Below are 23,658 nucleotides of genomic sequence, written 5' to 3' on the forward strand. Positions count from 1 at the left end.
CCGAGGCGTAGGCGCGCGGCGGAAGGGCTCTAACCTTCTTCGCCGGTGCACCGGTCGTGGCAGCAGCGGAAGCTGCGGGTCGTCAGTGTCCGTCGGCACACAAAGCTCTGGCCGGTGGTCTCCTAGTGGAGCAGGGTTGGTATGCGCAGGGTGTGGGCGCTGTGGGTCCGTCGGGGCCTGTCCCGCCTGGCTGTCTGGTAGGCCCACGCCGGGGCCTGGATTTGCCGGGGGTCCTCCGGTGGGACGCACTGTGTCCGGGGGGGTCGGCACGCACCGCCTCCCCCGGCTGTCCCACGCAGCCGCCGAGTTCGCCTCTCCGTATTCCGATGTGCTCTTCCACGGCGCTCCGGTCTAGTGCGTGCAGCCACTGCAGTGCGACCGCGCGGCGGAAGGGCTCAAACCTTCGTCGCCATTGCGCTGTCCTCTCCGGCGGCTGGGAAGCGGGGCCACAGGCGGTCAATAGCCCAGAAAAGTCCGATCGGTAGCGCTCCAAGGCAGCAGAAAGGGTCAAGCTTGGTGTGGGCAGAATCACAGGGGGTGGCAGCTAGAAATAACGTGGTATGGGGATTAGGGCCGGGGAGCCTCTCGATTCACGTCTATTCAAGCCGCCATCTTGGCCACGCCCCCCAATGTTGTTGTTTTAAGAACCAATATACCAAAGAAATGACAAAGCAACTTAAGGTCAAATAACACTACCAGGAATTAAGCAATAATCCCATCAATGATTATCAGAAAGAATACAATATCCTGCTACATGGTTGGGCACAACAGGGATTATTATCACAAGAGGAATTTCAATATTTAAAGATTGACCATTCCAGGATGCCAGTTATCTGTTGTCTTCTGAAGATACACGAAAATCTTCAGGAACCACCTGGAAGACCGATTGCCAGTATGAATGGATCCCTGTTAGAGAACACCTCCCGATTTTTGGATTTATATCTTTGTCATCATGTCACCAGCCTTGCATCCTATATACAGGACACAAATTATGTTTTAAGAAAGGTGAAAAACATCCCATGGCGTAGTGGCCACATCATGGTAACATTAGATGTTTGTGCCCAGTACACCTCCATCTTGCATCAATATGGGAAAGATGCCTGTCAATACATTTTGAGATCCAGATCTCTGGCATTGACTCAACACACTATGATGCTTCTCACTATGCTTTATTTTTGTCTAACCCACATCTTTCTTTTTGATAAGAAAACATATCTCCAGAAACAGGGGACTGCAATGGGGGCAGCCTTTGCTCCAATGTATGCCAACGTCCACATGGGATGGTGGGAGAAAGAAAATGCTTGGGCAGAAAGTAATGCAGAGTACACCAATAAGAGTGCCATATGGAAGAAATTGATTTCCTGGATGTGAAATTGCAAGTAGAGGGTGACTCCTTGCAAACCAAGGTTTTTCAACAAAAGACTGCCTGTAACTCCATGGTAATAGTGCATGCCCATGTTCTCTAAAATGGAGTATTCCGTATAGTCAACTACTTAGGGCCAGTAGAATTTGCTCCACTGATGATTTATTTGAAAATGAAGTCAGTTTGATGATCATGAAATTTGCGGAAAGATATATCCATTGCGGGTCCTTAGAGAAGCAAAACAAAGTGTTTTAATTGAAAACAGGGAGCAGTTGTGGAGTACAAAAGCTTCATCTACTCTGACATGTGGGGTAGATGATGACCAGGACTAAGCTATATGCTTTTTCATGGGATACAATATGGAACATAGTTCGATCAGTTCCCTGATTAACGAGAAGTGGCAAATTTTGAAACATGATGAACATTTGAGAGATGTAGTTGGTTAGCACCCCAAGATTACATATCGAAAGGCACCATCTTTGGAGGATATCCTAACCAGATCCATGTATTATCAAGAATCTAATTGGCTGACCGACAGAAGTTTGGGTTTCAGAAAATGTGACACTTGAAAGGCCTGCAAATTTGGACTGAATTGTACTGAGTACAAGACTTTTGAGGGTAGAACAATCAAGAACAAAGAACTGATCACCTGTGAAACAGAATTTGTTGTGAATTCATTGGAATGTGGCTGTGGACTGCGATATGTGGGCAGTGCATCAATTGGCTAGATTTTGCAGCATATCAGGGCTATAAAACATCAGGATCGTACCTACCCCATGGCTAAGCATTTTTGGGAACAGCATGAAGGTGTCATGACCTCTTTTCAATAATATGGTTTGAAACATATCAAAGCGCATCCACGTAGAGGCAACAGGGAATTGGAATTGCGCCAGTATAAATCAAGGATGATCATTCTCCTAGGCACTGAGAAACCATGGGGCCATAACCAAGAATCCGATCTTCATATCCTATTGAGTATTTGTTTTTATCTGTATTATGTTCCAAGAGTTCTTCACTTGGGGTACTGGTCAAGGGTATGATATATACAACTGATGAGACCACTCAGACTTTTACTGCCTTTGATTTGAAATATGAGGACATAGGTGTATGTTTTTTTAGACTGTCCCGCATTTAACCATGATGTATGTTGATTGTTTGACAGTACTTGCACTTTATACAGTAGTGGATGAGATTCAATAGGGATCTCAGAGCATTTAAGGCACATCAGTAGAGTTACTATCATGCTCTGGGAATTACTTTATTATTTATTGGGGGCAAGGAGATGCAGTCATTGATGATTCTTCTCTGTACTCTGAAAATAGGGATGGATACATTTGCACTCTTTTTTACATTAACATTGAATTAAAATTTTTATTGTATGTATTTATGACTGGATTAATATAATACTTGAACATTTTTAGATTATTTATATCCTCTTTTTGGTGGTCATTTATAAGAGTAGGTTGTTGACTGAAGCATTTGCATTTTATAGTTAAGCAAGTTGCTGGAGGATGCAAGAACTGTGTAGTCTATTTAGAGTCATCCATTTAATGAAATGCATTAGAATGATGTCAGTGCACTTTATGGGATTCTTGCAATATGATAAGAAGCATCAGCACTTTATATTTTTATGATAATGATACTTGCATGATTGAGGTTGAGTACCATTAAGTGGTATTTGTATGTAGATACAAATATTTTATTAAAATGTACGATCTACGAAGTGTCACCTTTACACGGATATTCCATATAATATGTGTCACAACCCTGATCGCCCAAGTGGTCCTACATGCCTTTTTTGGATATTTATGGCAGGATTTAATTTTCCAGCACCACAGTAAATTAATTGAGTGTTTTATGATCACCTGTCTTTAAACTCCCTTTTCCCTCCCTCCTATTCATCTTGTTGAGGGATTCAATATTTGAATTTTGTATCAATGTGACTGTTCTGAGATTGTCCTTTAGAATTCCAACATGGCTGAAGCCCTATGACGTCAGCATGCACATTCTAGATATTGCCAACAGGAAGTGCAGGATGTGGACGCATGAGTCTCTTGTTGCTTTTTAAAACACTATTTGTGTGATAGATGGGATAGCCCGGTTGAAGGCTTTAGCCAAAATGCGTAGCCTTTTCCATAAGGTCTGTTGCTGAGACACTGTAAAATGAAATAATAAAAAATCACTAAGCACTTGGACCTGGTGCTCTGCTGTCTTTCTTTGGATACGAGGGCAAGTGCAGCTGGATTAACCTGATTGGAGTGGATAGTTGTTGTGGAGAATATATATATATGGATGTGGAGAGGTGTGGCTCACTGGTTAGAGGCGGCAGACCTGTAAGCAGAGAACGGCCCGGGACCAGGGTTCAATTCCCGATGCGGCAGGGTCTTGGACCAGGGTCAACGGACTCGATAATTCTCGCCTCAGTGCCTACTCTAACCAGGGAACACACTCGGTAACTCTGGGCATTAATCTTGCCTCATCTCTACAACGGCCCCCCACAGACACCGGGGATGCCTGGTTTCACCCTGGAGATACACAGAAAGGGATCATCTCACAGGGAAAACCAGGACGGGTTCCCCAGCGGTCTACAGCGCCAGGACACTCGGGTAGAGTAACAGTGCGCTTTACAAGTATCCCACATTTACACATTCACATTTACAAAAAAAAATATATATATATATATATATATAATGACCAATCCTGTACACTGTGTCCAAATGACAGGCGCGGACGCCGTGGAATTATGCCACTGTAGTTTATTCTTTCACAACGAAAGCCTTGATGTGTTTCGGCGGCGAGCCACCTTGTTCACAATAAAGGGCGCCATTGCAAGTGATCATTAAGTGCATAGTCACCACTTGCGGTTGTCACAGCAACCGCTGTCATAATCAACATAAAAGTTTAAACAGTTAAAGTCAAAACATATAAATTAACAATAAATAGACATATGTTGATAAAGTCTCAACACATGTATTAAAGAAAACGTATAATGACAGAAAGTTCTAAAGGTAGAAAAGAAAGAAAGAAAGAAAGACTTAGTGACAGTTTAGTGTTACAGTGTGCGCCCCTGTGGGTGAGAGGCACTTAGTCGGGAGCCGAGAAAATGCTCGTTAATAGATAAGGTATAAAGCCTTGGGTGCGCCCTGCTGCAAAACCATTAAATAATGCTGGGCCTTGTTGTCAAGCTCCCAAAAAATTATTACAACAAATAAGTAAGATGCGGTCCAGTCCTTTGGGCACATAATGCAAAAGTTCCAAAAATGGTTAAATTAAACCATAAAGACACATATACAGAGGATAAAGCCAAACAATAAAGTCCAAGTGGCCTGGAATGACTAACATCTAAATAATTTGGCTATATCAATATAACCTGAGGGTGTCAATTATCTTACATGCGCATTGTAAAAATTCATACAAAGGGAGAAATAGACCAAGATATAGGACATGGGACGGGAGGAGGCATAGAGTACAGCCCAAGTGGGAAAACAAGACTAACACCTATATGTACCTCATATGCAAGTACAAGAATATAAAAATATGTAATCTCGACCCACAGTTGGTTACCAGTGGAATTCAAAAATGTATTGTGTGACTAAGAAAGAAAATTGTGCACTATTTACAAAGCCCAGAGTGGTTCTCAGAGAAAGAGAGAATAAGAGAATGGAAGCAGAATTACTACAGCTCTTCATCCGCATTCATCCCATATGGAATCTTAGAGTTCATCTTCAGAATATATCTGGATTCAAGTCTCCTAAGCGCCAGTTGTCTGTTTCCACCCCTTGGATTCTTAGGGATGGAGTTAATTACAAAATGTGTTAGGTCCTTCACATTACCCCCATGGCAGGAGTTAATGTGTCTAGCGACAGGATAACTAGGGCCATCGTTGGCGATCGCCCGTAGGTGTTGTAAGATTCTTACATGTACAGGGTGTATGGTACTGCCTACGTGGCTTTTCTTGCAGGTGCAACTGCCACAGATTACATACAGTGCTTTTCTAAGGGGTGTGAATACTTGTTTGGTGTTCACGCCATTTAGTCAGACCCTTTCTTCACCTTTGGTGCATTGCGGACTAGTTCGCTGCGCATTGACCTTAGCTCTTCTAAATGTGATAGGTGGAAAACTTGCTATTTTTGAACCAATGACTGAGTCACTCCTGATGATTTGCCAGTTTTATAGAGAAGTTTTTGCAAATTCGTGTGATATGTAGAATACCCTGTAATGAGCCTAGGTGTACCAGACTGTGATGCTCTTTGTTTCGTTTCTTTGATTCGTGAAGTTTTAAGTTGTGCTTTAGTGTGTGTTTCCTGACTATACCCACGTGATCTACGTCTTGTAAATAAATCATTCGTGGCATCACTCAAACTGTCTGCAGTGCTACAGTTGCGCTTCATGCTGAGGCATTCCGCGTAGGGGATGCCTTCCTTCAGCTTTTGTCAGTGAAAGCTGCTTGAATGTAAAAACGAATTGCCAGAAGTTGGCTTTCTATAAGTTCTAGAGTGTAACTGTTTGTCTTGCACGAAACTTTCCAAATCAAGAAAATTTACAGATAGCGGGCCCAAATTACAGGTAAATGATAGATTCAAACTGTTTTCATTCAGTTCTAATGCAAATTTGTATGCTGATTCCTGAGACACCTGCCACACAACAAACAGATCACATCAGTATATCTGACATACATAATAACATTTTCATGCATTCCTTGGCATGTTTAGTCATGAGCACCTGCTCCTCCCACCAGCCCATATGCAGATTCGCATAGCTGGGGGCGAAGCAGGTGCCCATGGCCGTACCTTGTGGCTGTTTTTATGTCAATTGATCAAAGATGAAAATATTGTTATCAAGACACCACTCAGCCATTTGGAGTAACATGCTAGTATGTTGATGCAAGGTCATTGGTCTTTTTCCCAAGTAATGTGCTAAAACTCTCAGGACATCTGTGTCTTTGATATTGGTGTATAATGTACTAACATCTAAAGTCATGAGTACAAATTGGTCTTCCCATTTAATGTTATAGATCTTCTTCAGGAAATCTCTGGTGTCCCTGATGTAGGAAGGGAGTTCCCAGAAGTATTCCTGGAGGAAAAAGTCAATATACCTTGAAGTGTTCTCAAATAGTCCCTTATAGATGATATTATTGGGCTTCCGGGGTGATTGCTTGCATGTTTATGAATTTGTGGTATAAGGTAAAGTTGCGGTATAGTAGGATAATCTGTTTTCAGAAAGTCCAGTTAATTTTTTGAAATTAGACCCAATCCTCTCCACTTGTAAAGTGCATTGTGAATTTTTACTTTGATTCCCTGTATGGAGGTGGGGCTTAGTCTGCAATACCATTCTTTAACTTGCAGTTGTTTGGATACTTCATTGTTATACATATCCAATGGCCAAAGCACCACATTACCACCTTTGTCGGACCAGCATACCACAATGTCTTGTTTCTCTTTGATTCTATTGATGAGATTTGTGTATTTGATTCTCAGATTGTGGTTAGTTGTCATAATTTCCTTGCTGGATTGTTGTGCCAATGTTTTAAGGTCTCTAATTACATTTTACGCAAAAATGTCTATGGCATCTCTTGGCATAATTGGCAAAAATACTGATTTAGACTTGTCTGGAGTGCTGGAGCTGCCATAGATGTCTAGGCCCATGGTCAGTGCTAGGTCTTCAGGAGAAATCCTTGTTGATTCACCTTGCTCTAATTCATGCATGTCTTGTAGTAGCATCATATCTTGCACCAATAAGTTTTCCGTTGGATTACCTGATTCTGTGTTGTTAGGAGTGTTTTTTGCCACACTGGAAAAATATTTTTGCAGTTCGAGTTTCCTAACAAACTGAAAAACATCTTTACGTGTCTGCACGTAGTCAAAGTTAGTTTGTGTACAGTACGTGATGCCCAGAGATAAACGTTTTTGTTCTTCTTCGTTTAAATCCATGTTACTAAGATTAATGACTGTATTGTCTATCTCTGTGTTTACTTTCTCCTCGTTTGTTTGACAGTCTGTCTTTGTGTTTCTGTCTTCCGCCCCAGCGTCTGTTTTTTCTCTTTCTGCTCCTCGTCCCCTTCCCCTGCCACGTTGTTCTTCGCGTGGTGGTCTACACACATAACCATATCAAAATACATTTGTAGCGCCATACCTTAGCCCCATTTTGTCACAATAATGGATTAAGCATAGGAGGCCACACCATGTGCTGGCAAGTACAGCAAACTAAGGGAATCGGACATGTGGATGAAATGTTTGTAGGAGACAAACTAAGGGAATCAGACATGTGGATAAATTGTTTGTAGGAGACACCTATAAAATCTTCCAAGAACTTAATTCAGAAATAGGCCTGTCCTACTCGCAACAATGGTGATGCACTCAATTGAAGCCTTGACTTTGGGGACACCTGGGAGGCTCCCCTATCATAATCACATGTTCCCCTTTCGCATTTAATTAAATACATGGTGGTTTACAAAGGAGTCATGTCTGGCCTCTATCGGAAATTTATTGCCAGCTTATTATCTACACCTACAATGGAGAGGGTAAGAGAACAATGGCACAATGGGAATACACAGCTGAAGCACTGTCAATTTCCTTACCCACACATGGCACACTGTTAAGAGTGGTCAAATTAAAATGTGCCTATTATAAGATCTTGCATGAAAGATACGGGACCCCCCTGAACCTACACAAACAGGCCTTCTCCCTCAAGACTCCTGCTGGAGATGCGGGGCAGAAAGCTGCCATCTACATCTTGTCCTATGCAACTGTCAAGCACTTACACCCAACAGGACATCTATATGGTAGACCCTAACTTCACAGGGGTAGCAGATCGTCCCACTGATGCATCTGGCTCTCTCCATGACATGACGTACTGTGTAGTACCCAACATACACAATCAACACTGATTTGCAAAGGCCCTTGCTGCTGTAAAAGTGTGTATCTTAAGACACTGGAAACAGCCCTTTCTACCCATCGCCTCAAAAATGTTGTCTGAATTTTCTAGGATTGTAGAGTGAGGGTGAGTAAAATATAAAGTCAAAGACCAATTGAGGCTGTTTGATGCTATCTGGAAACTATTTCTCTAACCGGTGCTGTTTCCAGATTAAGGATGCGATACCAGAAGGAATGGAACCTGACATCTGCTGTGTGTATGCTGCTCACTTAGGGTCACAGGCAGATGACCCACTTGCACTAGAGAATCTCATACAGCATTGAATAATAGGAATATTTATGTAATATGTTAATGATAATCATACATGTTTGGTCTCTGCTGTACTAAGGTATATCTATCAATTGTGTGTAATTAGACTGTTATGTTTATTTGTAAGGAAAGAACATTTTACTAATATAAAAAAAGATATGGAAAGTTAAGCTTGTCCGGTCTCATCATTTCATTGCCTATTCTTAATTTACCACACGTATCGTACATAAGTTCCGGTTTTACTGTTTCTTTTTTCAGTACTCAGTGTGTCCTGTGTATGGCCCATGCTGTCAATCTGTATATGATGAGGCAGCTGAACGCCTTAGGGGCCGATTCGGTAAAATGCCCTACGATTCACCGTACGCAGCGTTTTTCCCGTACGATTCGTACACCTACAACGTCCCCGTACGTATGTCCAAGTACGATCACATAACCAAGCTAATCCACGTACGATTCGGAAAAACACCGTACAACATGAAAATACATACGAGTTGCTTCCGGGTCATGCAGTACGGTATGTCCGTACGTAAAAAAGCAGCAGTTTCCGGCCCAGCAAGTACGATCCGTCCCTGCGACACTCCGTACGACCCTTCTACGGGACCCAAAATCTGCCGTAAAGCAGAGTCCGGTTCGAACCGCAACCCGGTACGCGACATACACGCCATGAACCCCATCATCCGTGTCATCCCAGTCCTGTACGCCTACGACCTGGTGCATAGAAACCGACGACTATGCAGACGGTGAGAATTACGTACCGTAACAAGGGAAGTGTACCTGTACGGTGTGTCATACATTGCCGCATATACCATCATTGTCATAGAGATACGAGCAGCACGCACGCCATGAATGTCGGGGTACGGTGCATCACACGCGCTCGCCTATGGCACCATTGTAATAAAGATACGAGCCGCACGCACGCCATGAATATTGGGGTACGGTGCATCACACGCGCTCGCGTATGGCACCATTGTAATAGAGATACGAGCCACACGCACGCCATGAATGTTGGTGTACCTTGTGTGGCACATGAGGGGTGGGTGGATATGACTCCCAGCAGTTCAAAGACATAAGAGGGGTGTGTGGATATGACTCCCAGCAGTGCCCAGACATAAGAGAGTTGTGTGGATATGACTCCCAGCAGTGCCCAGAAATAAGAGGGGTGTGTGGATATGACTCCCAGCAGTGCCCAGACATAACAGGGGTGTGTGGATATGACTCCCAGCAGTGCCCAGACATAAGATGGGAGGGTGCAGGAGACTCCCAGCAGTGCCCAACAGTATGGAGGTGGGTGTATTTGACTCCCAGCAGTGCCCAGACATAAGAGGGGTGGCTGGATATGACTCCCAGCAGTGCCCAGACATACGAGGGGTGTGTGCAGAGGACTCCCAGCAGTGCCCAGACATTAGAGGGGTGGGTGCAGAGGACTCCCAGCAGTGCCCAGACATATGAGGGGTGCGTGCAGAGGACTCCCAGCAGTGCCCAGACATAAGAGAGGTGGGTGCAGAGGACTCCCAGCATTGCCCAGACATAAGAGGGGTGTGTGGATATGACTCCCAGCAGTGCCCAGACATAAGAGGAGTGGCTGGATATGACTCCCAGCAGTGCCCAGACATAAGAGGGGTGGCTGGATATGACTCCCACCAGTGCCCAGACAAAAGAGGGGTGGGTCGATATGACTCCCAGCAGTGACCAGACATAAGAGGGGTGGCTGGATATGACTCCCAGCAGTGCCCAGACATAAGAGGGGTGGGTGCAGGAGACTCCCAGCAGTGCCCAGACATAAGAGGGGTGGGTGCAGAGGACTCCCAGCAGTGCCCAACCGTATGGGGGTGTGTGGATATGACGCAGCAGTGCCCAGACATAAGAGGGGTGACTGGATATGACTCCCAGCAGTGCCCAGACATAAGAGGGGTGGGTGCAGAGGACTCCCAGCAGTGCCCAGACATGAGAGGGGTGGCTGGATATGACTCCCACCAGTGCCCAGACATAAGATGGGTGGGTGGATATGACTCCCAGTAGTGCCCAGACATGAAGGGTGGGTGCAGAGGACTCCCAGCAGTGCCCAGACATATGAGGGGTGGGTGCAGAGGACTCCCAGCAGTGCCCAGACATAAGAGGGGTGGGTGCAGAGGACTCCCAGCAGTGCTCAACAGTATGGGGGTGGGTGGATATGACTCCCAGCAGTGCCCAGACATAAGAGGGGTGTGTGGATATGACTCCCAGCAGTGCCCAGACATAAGAGGGATGTGTGGATATGACTCCCAGCAGTGCCCAGACATAAGAGGGATGTGTGGATATGACTCTCAGTAGTGGCCAGACATAAGAGGGGTGGGTGCAGAGGACTCCCAGCAGTGCCCAACAGTATGGGGGGTGTGGATATGACTCCCAGCAGTGGCCAGACATAAGAGGGGTGGGTGCAGAGGACTCCCAGCAGTGCCCAGACATAAGAGGGGTGGGTGCAGAGGACTCCCAGCAATGCCCAGACATAAGAGGGGTGGCTGGATATGACTCCCAGCAGTGCCCAGACATAAGAGGGGTGGGTGCAGGAGACTCCCAGCAGTGCCCAGACATGAGGGGTGGGTGCAGAGGACTCCCAGCAGTGCCCAGACATATGAGGGGTGGGTGGATATGACTCCCAGGAGTGTGCATAAGAGGGGTGGGTGCAGAGGACTCCAAGCAGTGCCCAGACATAAGAGGGGTGGCTGGATATGACTCCCAGCAGTGCCCAGACATAAGAGGGGTGGGTGCAGAGGACTCCCAGCAGTGCCCAGACATGAGAGGGGTGGCTGGATATGACTCCCACCAGTGCCCATACATAAGATGGGTGGGTGGATATGACTCCCAGCAGTGCCCAGACATGATGGGTGGGTGCAGAGGACTCCCAGCAGTGCCCAGACATATGAGGGGTGGGTGCAGAGGACTCCCAGCAGTGCCCAGACATATGAGGGGTGGGTGCAGAGGACTCCCAGCAGTGCCCAACAGTATGGGGGTGGGTGGATATGACTCCCAGCAGTGCCTAGACATAAGAGGGGTGTGTGGATATGACTCCCAGCAGTGCCCAGACATAAGAGGGGTGTGTGGATATGACTCCCAGCAGTGCCCAGACATAAGAGGGATGTGTGGATATGACTCTCAGTAGTGGCCAGACATAAGAGGGGTGGGTGCAGAGGACTCCCAGCAGTGCCCAACAGTATGGGGGTGTGTGGATATGACTCCCAGCAGTGGCCAGACATAAGAGGGGTGGGTGCAGAGGACTCCCAGCAGTGCCCAGACATAAGAGGGGTGGGTGCAGAGGACTCCCAGCAATGCCCAGACATAAGTGGGGTGGCTGGATATGACTCCCAGCAGTGCCCAGACATAAGAGGGGTGGGTGCAGGAGACTCCCAGCAGTGCCCAGACATATGAGGGGTGGGTGGATATGACTCCCAGGAGTGCGCAGACATAAGAGGGGTGGGTGCAGAGGACTCCCAGCAGTGCCCAGACATAAGAGGGGTGGGTGCAGAGGACTCCCAGCAGTGCCCAACAGTATGGGGGTGTGTGGATATGACTCCCAGCAGTGCCCAGACATAAGAGGGGTGGGTGCAGAGGACTCCCAGCATTGCTCAGATATATGGGGGTTATTATCATCATCATACAACTACATGGGTGTATGTTTACATCCCTAACCTGCGAGTGTCCTGATAGTGCCATAGCAACACATCACTTACAGCAGTGTGCCACTCCACGGTGGATGTATTTCTGTCACACACTGTGTGACACACCACATGTGTGTATGTGATGTCAGATCCCACATCCATACCCACCCATGGAGGTTGCAGGCAACCTACACACCCTAACATCATGACACAATACTGTATAGTCATGTGACAGCCCACCAAACTAAGAGCGTGAAAGGGAACACACACTCTCATGTACATCCCTGGGCTGAGATGAATGTCCAGGTGGTGGTCAGACCACCAACATGTACTCTCTCATGGAAGGAATAGGTTTGAAACCCCTTAGATACAATGCACAAAATTGTGAGTCATGTGTGCAAATACCCTGCATCACAAAACCCAACATAGGGGTAGGTTTTGATTGCACATCTGCATAGTGGGGAAAAGGGTGAATGTGTCCATGAAGGCATTTCTACATACTCAAAACACAAGTACCGTGAGTAGCATGGATGGCACAGACTAATGAGCGGTACTCATCTGTGAGCAGGCATGTCCATTGCTGAAGGGAACGGTCAACGAAATAGGAAATCTGCAGACATGTCAGAACAACAATTGTGCAACTGTCTGCAGTGAAGAGCTCATGTGTCACTGATGAAGGAACACTCCTTGGGACAATGTCTCTAGCCAAACTGAGCACACACAACCAAAGATCAATAGCTGCAACATTGTGATGGCACATAGATACCATGGTCCACATCATCACCCTCATAAAGTAGACATCTTCCAGAACCCCAAAACATTACCATGACACCAACTCCTAGGCCCACAGCACTGAAAGCAAGTACCTGAAATGCAATAGTTTAGAAAGAAAAATAAAATGATTTATTCAGCTCCAAAGTAAAATGATTTAGAAAATGAGTCCAGGCTCAAACAAGGCCAATGGCCAGTCCACAGTAAAGTCTGCATGGGGGACGTTGGGGAGCTCGTCGACCTCAAGCTTGCCTGCACATGTAGGAGCTAAAGGGTTGGTGACGTGTGGGGGGCATCATCTTGGTCACGTCCAGGCACCGCAGGGACAGTAGAGGGAAGGGTAGGTGTTGTGGGTACAGGGGAGGAGGATTCCTCCTCAGTGGCACGTGCAGCGCCAAAGGTGGCAACAAACTCAGCCCCTGTGGGTGTGCCTGCATCCCTCTGAGATTGTGTGCCTGTAGATCTGCGCTTAGACTTTGGTGGTGGTGTTCTGCTTGTGTCTGTTGGTGTGCGTGATCTTGTTCGTCTGTGTGTGCCTTAGACAGGTATGGGAGAGGGGAGTGTGGATGGGTCCGAAGGAGGGGGGACGACGGACCACTGCAGGAGGGATACTGCTGCCGTCAGTGAGGGCTCCATGGACGATAGAATCCAACGTTGGTCAGACATCATAGCTGACATGCCCTCCATGAATGACAACAACTGTGTCATGATTGTAGTGTGGCCATGGAGGACAGTCAGCATTGATGTCTGACCAACCTGAATCTGCTGGAGTATGTCCACAGACTCCGCACGGAGGGCAGCAGGGGAGACAGGGGCAGGGGCTGCGGTGTCGGGGCCGAAGGAGACATGGGAGGGCAGCACGGACAGAAGGGACACTAGCAACTGGGAGGGTGGAGATGGGTCTGGAGGAGGCGGGGACAGACACAGAGATGGAAGTTGGTGTCGCCGCGTATTTCCCCTCCTCCTGGGAGTCAGAAGACGATCTGTCTGCATGGTATGAATTGTCGCCTTCAAAAGGTACGGACGGCTGACTCCCCTCACCCTCCGTGCCACTGGCTCCCTCCGACTCCTCAGCCATGGTGGCACTGTGGCTGGATCATAGATCTGATTCATAGTGAACTCAGGAGAAGGAACTCTGATTTTTGATACTATTGACCCAATCCTTTTCCTGACAGAAAGGGTAGCTCCCAGATAACCATTTTTTGTCTATATGCACAGTCTTTTAACTGGGGAGTTTTGTTCTCTCTCTCACCATAGTGTGAGGCGTAATTAACATACGCAGGTGTTCCTAAGTAAAAATGGACACGTTCAAAGTCTTCAGTTTTTCTGAAGATCAGTTTAACAAGCTAGTGAACTGCTCTGATAAAAACACCAGTACAATATCATCAACTAACACGGACACAGAGCAATGGAAAGAACTATGGAACTACAAAAAAAAGATAATCAGGACCGAATTACATTCGGACTTCCTCATTCAATATTGTAAGAAAGGAATGATTCCTAAGGGCTTACAGGTGAGAAATGAGCCTAGCCTATTTGTAAAGAATGAAAAGTTCGTAGAGACCTGGACATTCATTGCAAACAGGTGCAGTAGGGACTGGCTCTTACTGATTATAGAGACAGCACAAGCCACGCTGATTATAGAAAAAGCAGAGCTTGATGAGATGGAGAAGAAACTTAAAGATAATACCTCAGTAGAAGACGCAAAATTAAAATTAGAGGAAATTCAAAAAGACCTTGATAGCTATAAAGACTATCTAATTAATAAAAAAAGTAATAAATTTAGGAAAGACCTCAACCAATACAAACCCGAATTAGTCTATCCTTACCTACAGAAAGATTACTTTGAAAGACCTAGAGAAGAGTGGTCAAACAAGAACAATTGGCAAACGAATAAACGCCAGAATTTTAGAAAAGGGGTAACATTCTCGGACACGTCATACACCAGTAGCGAATCAGAGAATGAGCCCATATCGACAAACCACACAGAAATAGACAAAGAAGGTCCACAAAAGCAAAATAGAGAGAGCTTAAATTTTTTAGACAGACGAAAGGGAAATCACAGTCAAAATCCAAACCCGAATCCCCGGGGACGGGGGAGAGGGAGAGGATACCACCAGATGAATCAGGGCCAACAACGTCCCTATATGAGGACCAGGAGCCAGAAAACCTGGGACTAAATACAGATACCAGAGCACCAATTATAAACCTATCCAAGAGACACCTAAATAGGGAGGAAACAAAAATTTTAGAAAAGGGATTGGGTTTTGCGATAGCAGGACCACCAGATAAATTTACACTTGAGAGGGACTTGCAAAACTTTGTCCGTAAAATCAGACTCAATAAATACTTTGAAGGTAAAGATAGAATGCCATCGGATAATAAATCCGGTCTACGCCCCAAGTCCGTGTGGACACCGTCCAGCTCTATGGTCCACAAAAATGTGGAAACATTTGAAAGAGTCGAAGCATAGAGGAGATATTTGAACAAAAAATATGGACCCAATATAACATCTCAGTGAAAGAAAAAGAAGCCCTTAGAAGTCTGGAAGAGGATAGTACAATTATTATCAAGCCAGGAGACAAAGGCGGGAGTATAGTGGTACTGGAGTCATCAGATTATGATAGAAGGATGAATGTTCTCCTTGATAATCCAAACCACTATGTGAAATCTAACATACAGGAATGGCAAGATTTGGGGAAACGTACTAAAAACTTACTTTTATTAGCGAAGGAAGACGGGATTATCAATCAAGAGGAATTCAACTTCCTCCATAACGAGACACCCACAATCCCAGCAATATATGGACTACCGAAAGTCCATAAGGACATTAATGACCCACCAATGCGGCCAATAGTTTCAAATCTTAACTCACTAACAGAGCCCTTAAGCAAGTATGTGGACAAGTTCATTCAACCAATGGTGACTGAACAACCAGCATACATAAAAGACACCACAGAGATGATAAAGAAAGTGGAGGGCATTGAATTCAACTCATGTATACAATGGTTGGTCACGCTTGACATAGAAGCATTGTATACTAACATTCCTCAAAATGACACCATCAAGGTAATCAAAAAAATGTTAGCTACAGAGGGGGAAGATCTGTCGGAGCACTCAATATTCATAATAGAGTGCCTAGAATTGATTTTGAAAAATAACATCTTCCTATGTAAAGAAACCCTGTATAAACAGACAAAGGGCACCAGCATGGGGGCTACCTGTGCCCCGAGTCTGGCATGCTTATATGTAGCAGACTTTGAGCAAAAACACATTTTTAACACGTCAGCACCCTTTTATGAAAATATATCCCATTGGTCTAGATTTATAGACGATATATTCTTCATTTGGGAAGGCAGTGAAGAAAATCTAAATGAGTTTATCATGTGGCTCAACTTAGGGGATGAAAACTTAAAGTTCACCTCCGCATATAGTAATGTAATGTGCAATTTCCTGGATATAACGATAAAGAATGTGGAAGGCACGCTTGCAGTGGAGTTATATACCAAGCCATCTGATCGCAACACCATGCTCCATTTTAATAGCCATCACCCTGCGACCCAAAAAAATAACATACCCTTTGGTCAATTTTTGAGAATAAGGCGCAACTGCACCACGAAAACAGAGTATGACAAGCATGCGGGTATCATGTTTAATAAATTTTTAGAGAGAGGATACCCTAGATCAATGGTGAAAAAAGCCTACAAGCGGGCTAAATACTATAACAGGGAGAGCCTTTTTGAACCAAAAATGAATCAAGACAGAACAACAAAACCAATTGTTTTTGTATCCAATTTCTCCTGTATATCGAACAAAATAAAAAACTGCATCAACAGCAATTGGAAATTAATGAATGAGGCAGGAGAAGCGCCGATGCCAAAACCAATATTCGCCTTTAGGAGAAATAGAACAGTGAGAAACTGTCTGGTACATACATATCCTAACAGAAACAATAGGAATATGATTAGGACCATAGACGGCTCGAAACCTACTGGTAATGTAGCCTGTGAAAATTGTACAAATTGCCCCCTAATAATATCAGGAAAGAGCATGAAATGTGGTAAAATAACCCATACCTATAGATCTCTGTTTAACTGCAAGACGCAAAACGTCATATACATGATACAATGTCCATGTGCGAAAATTTATGTTGGGGAGACACAACGAGAAATTAGACTAAGGATCAATGAACATAAATCTGCAATCCGCACAAAGAAAACAGCCGCACCACTGGTAACGCACTGGTTAGAACAGAACCACAAAGTGGAGGACCTGAGGTGGTGTGTTTTAGAAGCAATAACCACAAATAAAAGAGGGGGAGACATAACCAGGAAACGCAAATTGAGGGAACAGTTTTATATGTCTAAATTCAACAGCTATAAAACTGGATTAAACAATAGAGAAGAATGGGAAAGAATCCTGTAAAGAGTTGGAATAGCCATAACTCATTCAAAGAGAAGGGCAATGCAAAAAGTGCATGATAAATGTATAGATGATCCAGACACCCCCATATTAATCAATGAAAGAATAGATAAAGTAAGGCTCGAAGGCACATCCATATATACCCCCAGGAAATCTAAATACACCTATATGGAGGAAGCAAATTTAGATAAAAAAATGTAAGTAACCAGATAATTCCCAACACAGCTTTAAGGGGAGAAAGTAGCTTTATTATCTTGCTCAAGAATTATGAAACGTGAGTACACAATCAATTGGACTTTAACTAAGGATCTTAAATGCTGGATAAAATAAATCACAAGTTATCCAGTGCTACCCCTATACGAACTAGTGGAATAATTGACCCTTCCCAGGTCCAAGATGGCCACCATGTAAACAATAGGCCACCACATAGAGAGCAAATAACCTGATTGAGAGTGTACAACATGGAAAATGGGCAACAGAGCGATAACGCGTTCCCACTCCAAAATGGCGGGCAAAAAATGCGTCCGAGCTTGGTATAACGTTAGGGTAAAAATATATACATACACCCTTTAGCAGGGGACGCGAGTAGGACTTAGGTCACAGAGGCGCAACGAATTACGAATTGTCTTTTAAAATAACGGAAAAAAGCTCTAATAATATTTTCTCCAATGTTCGTGTTTCCGTGAGCATTAAAAAGTAAAATATTGGGACACAGAAACGATACTGTAAAGATCGAGTTCAAAATCACCCGGAACACTAAGTTTGCGAGGCAAAGTAAATAATAGATAGGATATGGGTAACAAGATAGACACTACAAGATGGCGGCCACGGATCAAGCCGAAACCATCAAATAATAAGACCCAGCTCGGACAGGCAAACCGACAGATAGACAAAACGGCTCCCCGAGTGTAGAGGGGGCCGCCCCTACCAGAAATCCTATAATTACGTGAAAGGCATCGAATTGCCAATTCAATACCGATCATTCTAAAAAGATATTTAAGATGCTCCGTTTTTAAAGTCAAATAATGAAAGCAAACGAGACTCATACGAAGGGGATAAAAGACACATTTTAAAACATTCAGAACACAGAGACCTCGAATTATGAGGGACATTAGCCAGTATAATGACCATAAGAGGTACACTACAAGATGGCGACCAGTGTGTCCAATCAAAAATCATCCACCTAACACAAAGGGTGTAACAAAGAGCCACAGGTGAAAATAATCGACCAATTAGCTGGAGTATAAAATGGGAGTCAAGAATAGCACTCATTCATTCCAAACAAGCCCAGGAAGGTGGAGGACGCCGTGCAGTTCAGCTATCTTTTAAAGGTGAGTGATTGAAGAAGTCCCCTCTGACTCTAAACGCCGGGGTTGGCCTTAGGCATCCCCTAAGGATTGCACTAAGGAAAGGAAGCTTACAAAAAATATAGTAAGATTGAAAGCAAAGTATATAGAGTCAGTAATAGACTAAATGCCAGTACTTTCTAATTCCCTCATATAGAGTGGACCGCTAATGTGCTAAAAAAGCCCCACATAGATGAAGATATAAGGAGAAGGAAATAAACCTCCGCATCTTTCAGTCTAACCATACAGGTAATGATTTATTCACACAAAGTATAAAGTAAGTGACATAGGAAACGCGATCAGAGCAATAAGTACAACAAATTATTTTACAGAGTAAATGGTTGATGAAATTACCAGAAGGTAGCTCCCAGAGGCGTCCTCCATTACTCTCAAAAGACCAGGAGTAAAGCGGACCGGTAAGACACGTCATGTTAAAATCAGTATGACAGAACTTCCTGAAAGCCAGCAACAGGCCTCTTGAGCTGGAAATCTGTGAATTATCCCAGTAAATACTCTAGAAAATTAGTGTTGTAATTTACTCTCAACAGGATTGAAGCGTGTCCCCAATCTCTCAAAACAGGTGACGCCCAACTAAAGGCACCTTTACAAGGTAAAAATTGTAATATGAGCACATAATTGATAAGCAAAATCTAAATGCAGGGAACATAAGCAGAGTTCTCAAAGATGACATACGACATGATTTATTTTAGAGAAAAGAGATAAAGAAATACAGCTAGTACACGAAGAAACGTACTAAATTAGAATGATGAGAAATACCACCAGGATAAATGCACCTGGGTAAGTCAAACCGTTTCAGTTTGATGTAGAGCTAATAAATAAAAGAACCCAGCCTGTTTATATCCCTACCCCTACATTTAGAACCTGCAGGGAGTAGAACATGAGGAGTCTAGATAACAGTAATTAGACCCCCCAATAGAATGAGTGAGAGATTCCATCTCCGGCATTCTATGAACAAAATGTATGTTAAAGAACTGTAGGGTGTTGTGCAGATGTTCGTAGTTACCAAATATGAGTATAAATGTAGAAATGTGATTAATATCTATGTGCAAATGTACGAAAATATGGGCCTAACGTTATGTATCACTGTATGTTTTCAGAGTATATTAATTGAATCGTGAACGAGTCCTTGAAGAAGGTGCAAAACAAAGAGGCACCGAAACGCTGCGTCGACACTTTTTCGTTCCTAAGATAAATCTGTTTTTAATCAAAATTATTGTATAAATGACAGCACAACGATCTGATAGTAACCTTTTTAATATGATGAATGTTTTTTTGTGTTTGAAAACCTTATGATAAAATTGATAATCTTGTATATGTTGCCAATTTATTTTAATTTGTTTTTATTCTGTCTCTTAACAAATGATTGATCAATATTTTTATACAAAACATTAATGTTTCATGTCATTGTTGATACTTGTGGGCATCATTTGCATTAAAGTGTAAATTTGGTAACTAATGTAACACTACAAACCCTAGCGCCGTTAGTCAATACCCCATGACCGATCATAGATCTGATTCATAGTGAACTCAGGAGAAGGAACTCTGATTTTTGATACTATTGACCCAATCCTTTTCCTGACAGAAAGGGTAGCTCCCAGATAACCATTTTTTGACTGTGGCTGGGTCCCTCCTCTTGGTCCGTGCTCATGTCTCCTCCTTCTGTCTCTGTTGATGATGCTGTGGGCAAGGAAAAGAAACAAAAATGCATCAGTCACCTGTACATATCTGACACATGAGCACAAAATCAGTTGGTCACATTGCGAATCATGGCATGCATCATGAGTAACAGCCAGATAGCTCTGCACATATTTGAGACTAGTACTGACCAGGTGTCATTGACACAATGCTACATGGACACAAGAATACAAAGAACACACCAGGCCCCAACTTGAATGAGAGTTACACTTAGAAGATTCTGTTTGTTTACATGAGAGCAGATCTATACAATGAAGTGATGCCACTTCCAGTTCACCAACAAATAAACAGTTGTGGTGGCCCTCAGGGCAAACTAACACACCTCACTCCCCAAGGTGACACCACATTCAGAGCCATGTAAGTACATTTGGTGATCAAAAATGTAACGAATAGTTTACATCTTGGGACTCACAATACTTCACACATTCAACATGTATTGAATGTGTAAATTCGCCAACTTGTGAAGAGAACACGTATGTGCCTGCATGAAAGATCTCTCACAAGGAAATGCATACAAAATCATAGACACATTAATTGAAACAGCTGGCACCCTGGAAGATGAAACAATTTTAGAAATAAATGGAATTGCAGATTTGCCATATACATGGGCCAACGGGTAAGTAGACAGAATATCGAATTTTAAATATCGATGTGACAAAATATCGAAGTTTTAATATCGATAGTAAAATATATTGAATATTTTAATATCGACATTAAAAATATCGATTTTTGTATGTGTAGTGAAATATCGAAGCTAAAAATATCGAATATAAAAATATCGTTGTCCAAAAATATCGATAAAATGTAGTTTATAGTAAGATTTTGTTGATTTTATTTTTTTAAATATTGTCATATTTATTTTATATTGTGTTTATACTATGTCATTTGTTTTGTTTTTTTGTAAATGATATATAAGTTTAGGAGCGGGATGTTGGGTTTATAGGGGATAAGGGTGGGGAGTGCATTAAAAATGTTGATTTTTTTTTAAATTTGTAAAAAAAATAAAAATAAAAAAACGGGAAAAATTTGACAACAATTTAGAATATTTACTAATATTTAAAAATATTTTAGGAGTGGGATGTTGGGTTTATAGGGGATAAGGGTGGGGAGTGTATTAAAAAAGTAGTGTTTTTTTTGTTAAATTTCTAAAAAAAAATAAAAAATAAAAAAATTGAGAAAAATTTGACAATAATTTCGAATATTTACTAATATTTGAAAATATTTTAGGAGCGGGATTTTGGGTTTATAGGGGATAAGGGTGGGGAGTGTATTAAAAATGTTCCTTTTTTGGGTTAAGTATATAAAAATAAAAAAAATAAAAAATTTTGATAATTATTTCTAAAAATGTTCATTATTTTAAAATATTTTAGGTGTGGGATGTTGGGTTTATAGGGGATAAGGGTGGGGAGTATTTTAAAATTTTAAAAACATGTTTTTAAAAAAAAAAATTAAAACATTTTTTTTTAAAAATACATTATTATGAGAATATTTTGAGAAATAGTGGAATATTTAGAAATATTAGAAAATATTTTAGGAGTGGTATGTTGGGTTTATAGAGGATAAGGTTGGGAATTCTTTTTACATTTTAAGATTTTTATCAAATTTTTAAAAAAGATTTGAAATTAAAAAAAAAAATTATGAGAATATTTTATGAAATATTTGAATATTACGAAATGTAAAGAAAATTTTTAGGAGTGTTATGTTCTGTTTATAGGGGATAAGGGTGGGAGTGTTTTAAAATGTGAAACATTTGGCAAGTTTAAAAACAATTGTAATTTAACCAAAAATTAAAAAATGTACATTCTGAGAATTTTTTATCAATATTTTGGAATATTGTCACATTTTTTTATTATTATTGAAAATTGAAAGGTTATTGTTTACAAATTGTTAATACATTTGTAAATAGTTATTTATAAATTTAAAAACAATTATTTTTATTTTGAAAGTTTAAATAAATGTTGTTTAATTATTGGATTAGGAATAGCAAATAATTTGTAATTAGTGTCCAGCAACTACTCAAAATTAATTTAGACTAGACTTAGAATAGTACATTAAATTTAATTACTGTTCAGCACCTACCTTAAATGTATGTAGACTGGAGTGGGAATAGTAAATTCAATTTAATTAGTGTCCAGCACCTACCCCTAATTAATGTAGACTGGAGTGGGAATAGTAAATTATATTTAATTAGTGTCCAGCACCTACCCCTAATTAATGTGGACTGGAGTGGGAATACTAAATTAAATTTAATTAGTGTCCAGCACCTACCCCTAATTAATGTAGACTGGAGTGGGAATAGTAAATTAAATTTAATTAGTGTTCAGCACCTACCCCTAATTAATGTAGATTTGAGTGGAAATAGTAAATTAAATTTAATTAGAGTCCAGCACCTACCCCTAATTAATGTAGACTGGAGTGAGAATATTAAATTAGTTGTAATTAGTGTCTAGCACCTACCCCTAATTAATGTAGACTGGAGTGGGAATAGTAAATTAAATTGAATTAGTGTCCAGCACCTACCCCTAATTAATGTAGACTGGAGTGGGAATAGTAAATTAAATTTAATTAGTGTCCAGCACCTACCCCTAATTAATGTAGACTGGAGTGGGAATATTAAATTAGTTGTAATTAGTGTCTAGCACCTACCCCTAATTAATGTAGACTGGAGTGAGAATAGTAAATTATATTTAATTAGTGTCCAGCACCTACCCCTAATTAATGTAGACTGGAGTGGGAATACTAAATTAAATTTAATTAGTGTCCAGCACCTACCCCTAATTAATGTAGACTGGAGTGGGAATAGTAAATTAAATTTAATTAGTGTCCAGCACCTACCCCTAATTAATGTAGATTTGAGTGGAAATAGTAAATTAAATTTAATTAGTGTCCAGCACCTACCCCTAATTAATGTAGACTGGAGTGGGAATATTAAATTAGTTGTAATTAGTGTCTAGCACCTACCCCTAATTAATGTAGACTGGAGTGGGAATAGTAAATTAAATTGAATTAGTGTCCAGCACCTACCCCTAATTAATGTAGACTGGAGTGGGAATAGTAAATTAAATTGAATTAGTGTCCAGCACCTACCCCTAATTAATGTAGACTGGAGTGGGAATAGTAAATTAAATGTATTTAGTGTCCAGCACCTACCCCTAATTAATGTAGACTGGTGTGGGATTAGTAAATACAATTTAATTAGTGTCCAACACCTACCCCTAATTAA

General features: G+C 42.2%; 1 protein-coding gene across 3 annotated transcripts in view; it reads right to left on the reverse strand.

The window, feature by feature from the left end:
* Positions 1 to 23,658, reverse strand: part of RFX8 (regulatory factor X8) — an 861,519-nt gene that overhangs the window by 207,924 nt on the left and 629,937 nt on the right. The window contains exon 14 of one of the 3 annotated variants that reach the window (XM_078658034.1): positions 20,283 to 20,417. The exons of the other annotated variants lie outside the window; for them this stretch is intronic. Coding sequence (XP_078514160.1) covers positions 20,296 to 20,417 — 122 coding nt within the window. The 3' untranslated portion in view covers positions 20,283 to 20,295. Of the gene's footprint in view, positions 1 to 20,282; positions 20,418 to 23,658 lie in introns of those variants that run through there. 3 annotated transcript variants of the gene reach the window in all.

The sequence above is a fragment of the Lissotriton helveticus genome, chromosome 8 (assembly GCF_964261635.1).
Source record: "Lissotriton helveticus chromosome 8, aLisHel1.1, whole genome shotgun sequence".
NCBI classification, from domain to species: domain Eukaryota; kingdom Metazoa; phylum Chordata; class Amphibia; order Caudata; family Salamandridae; genus Lissotriton; species Lissotriton helveticus.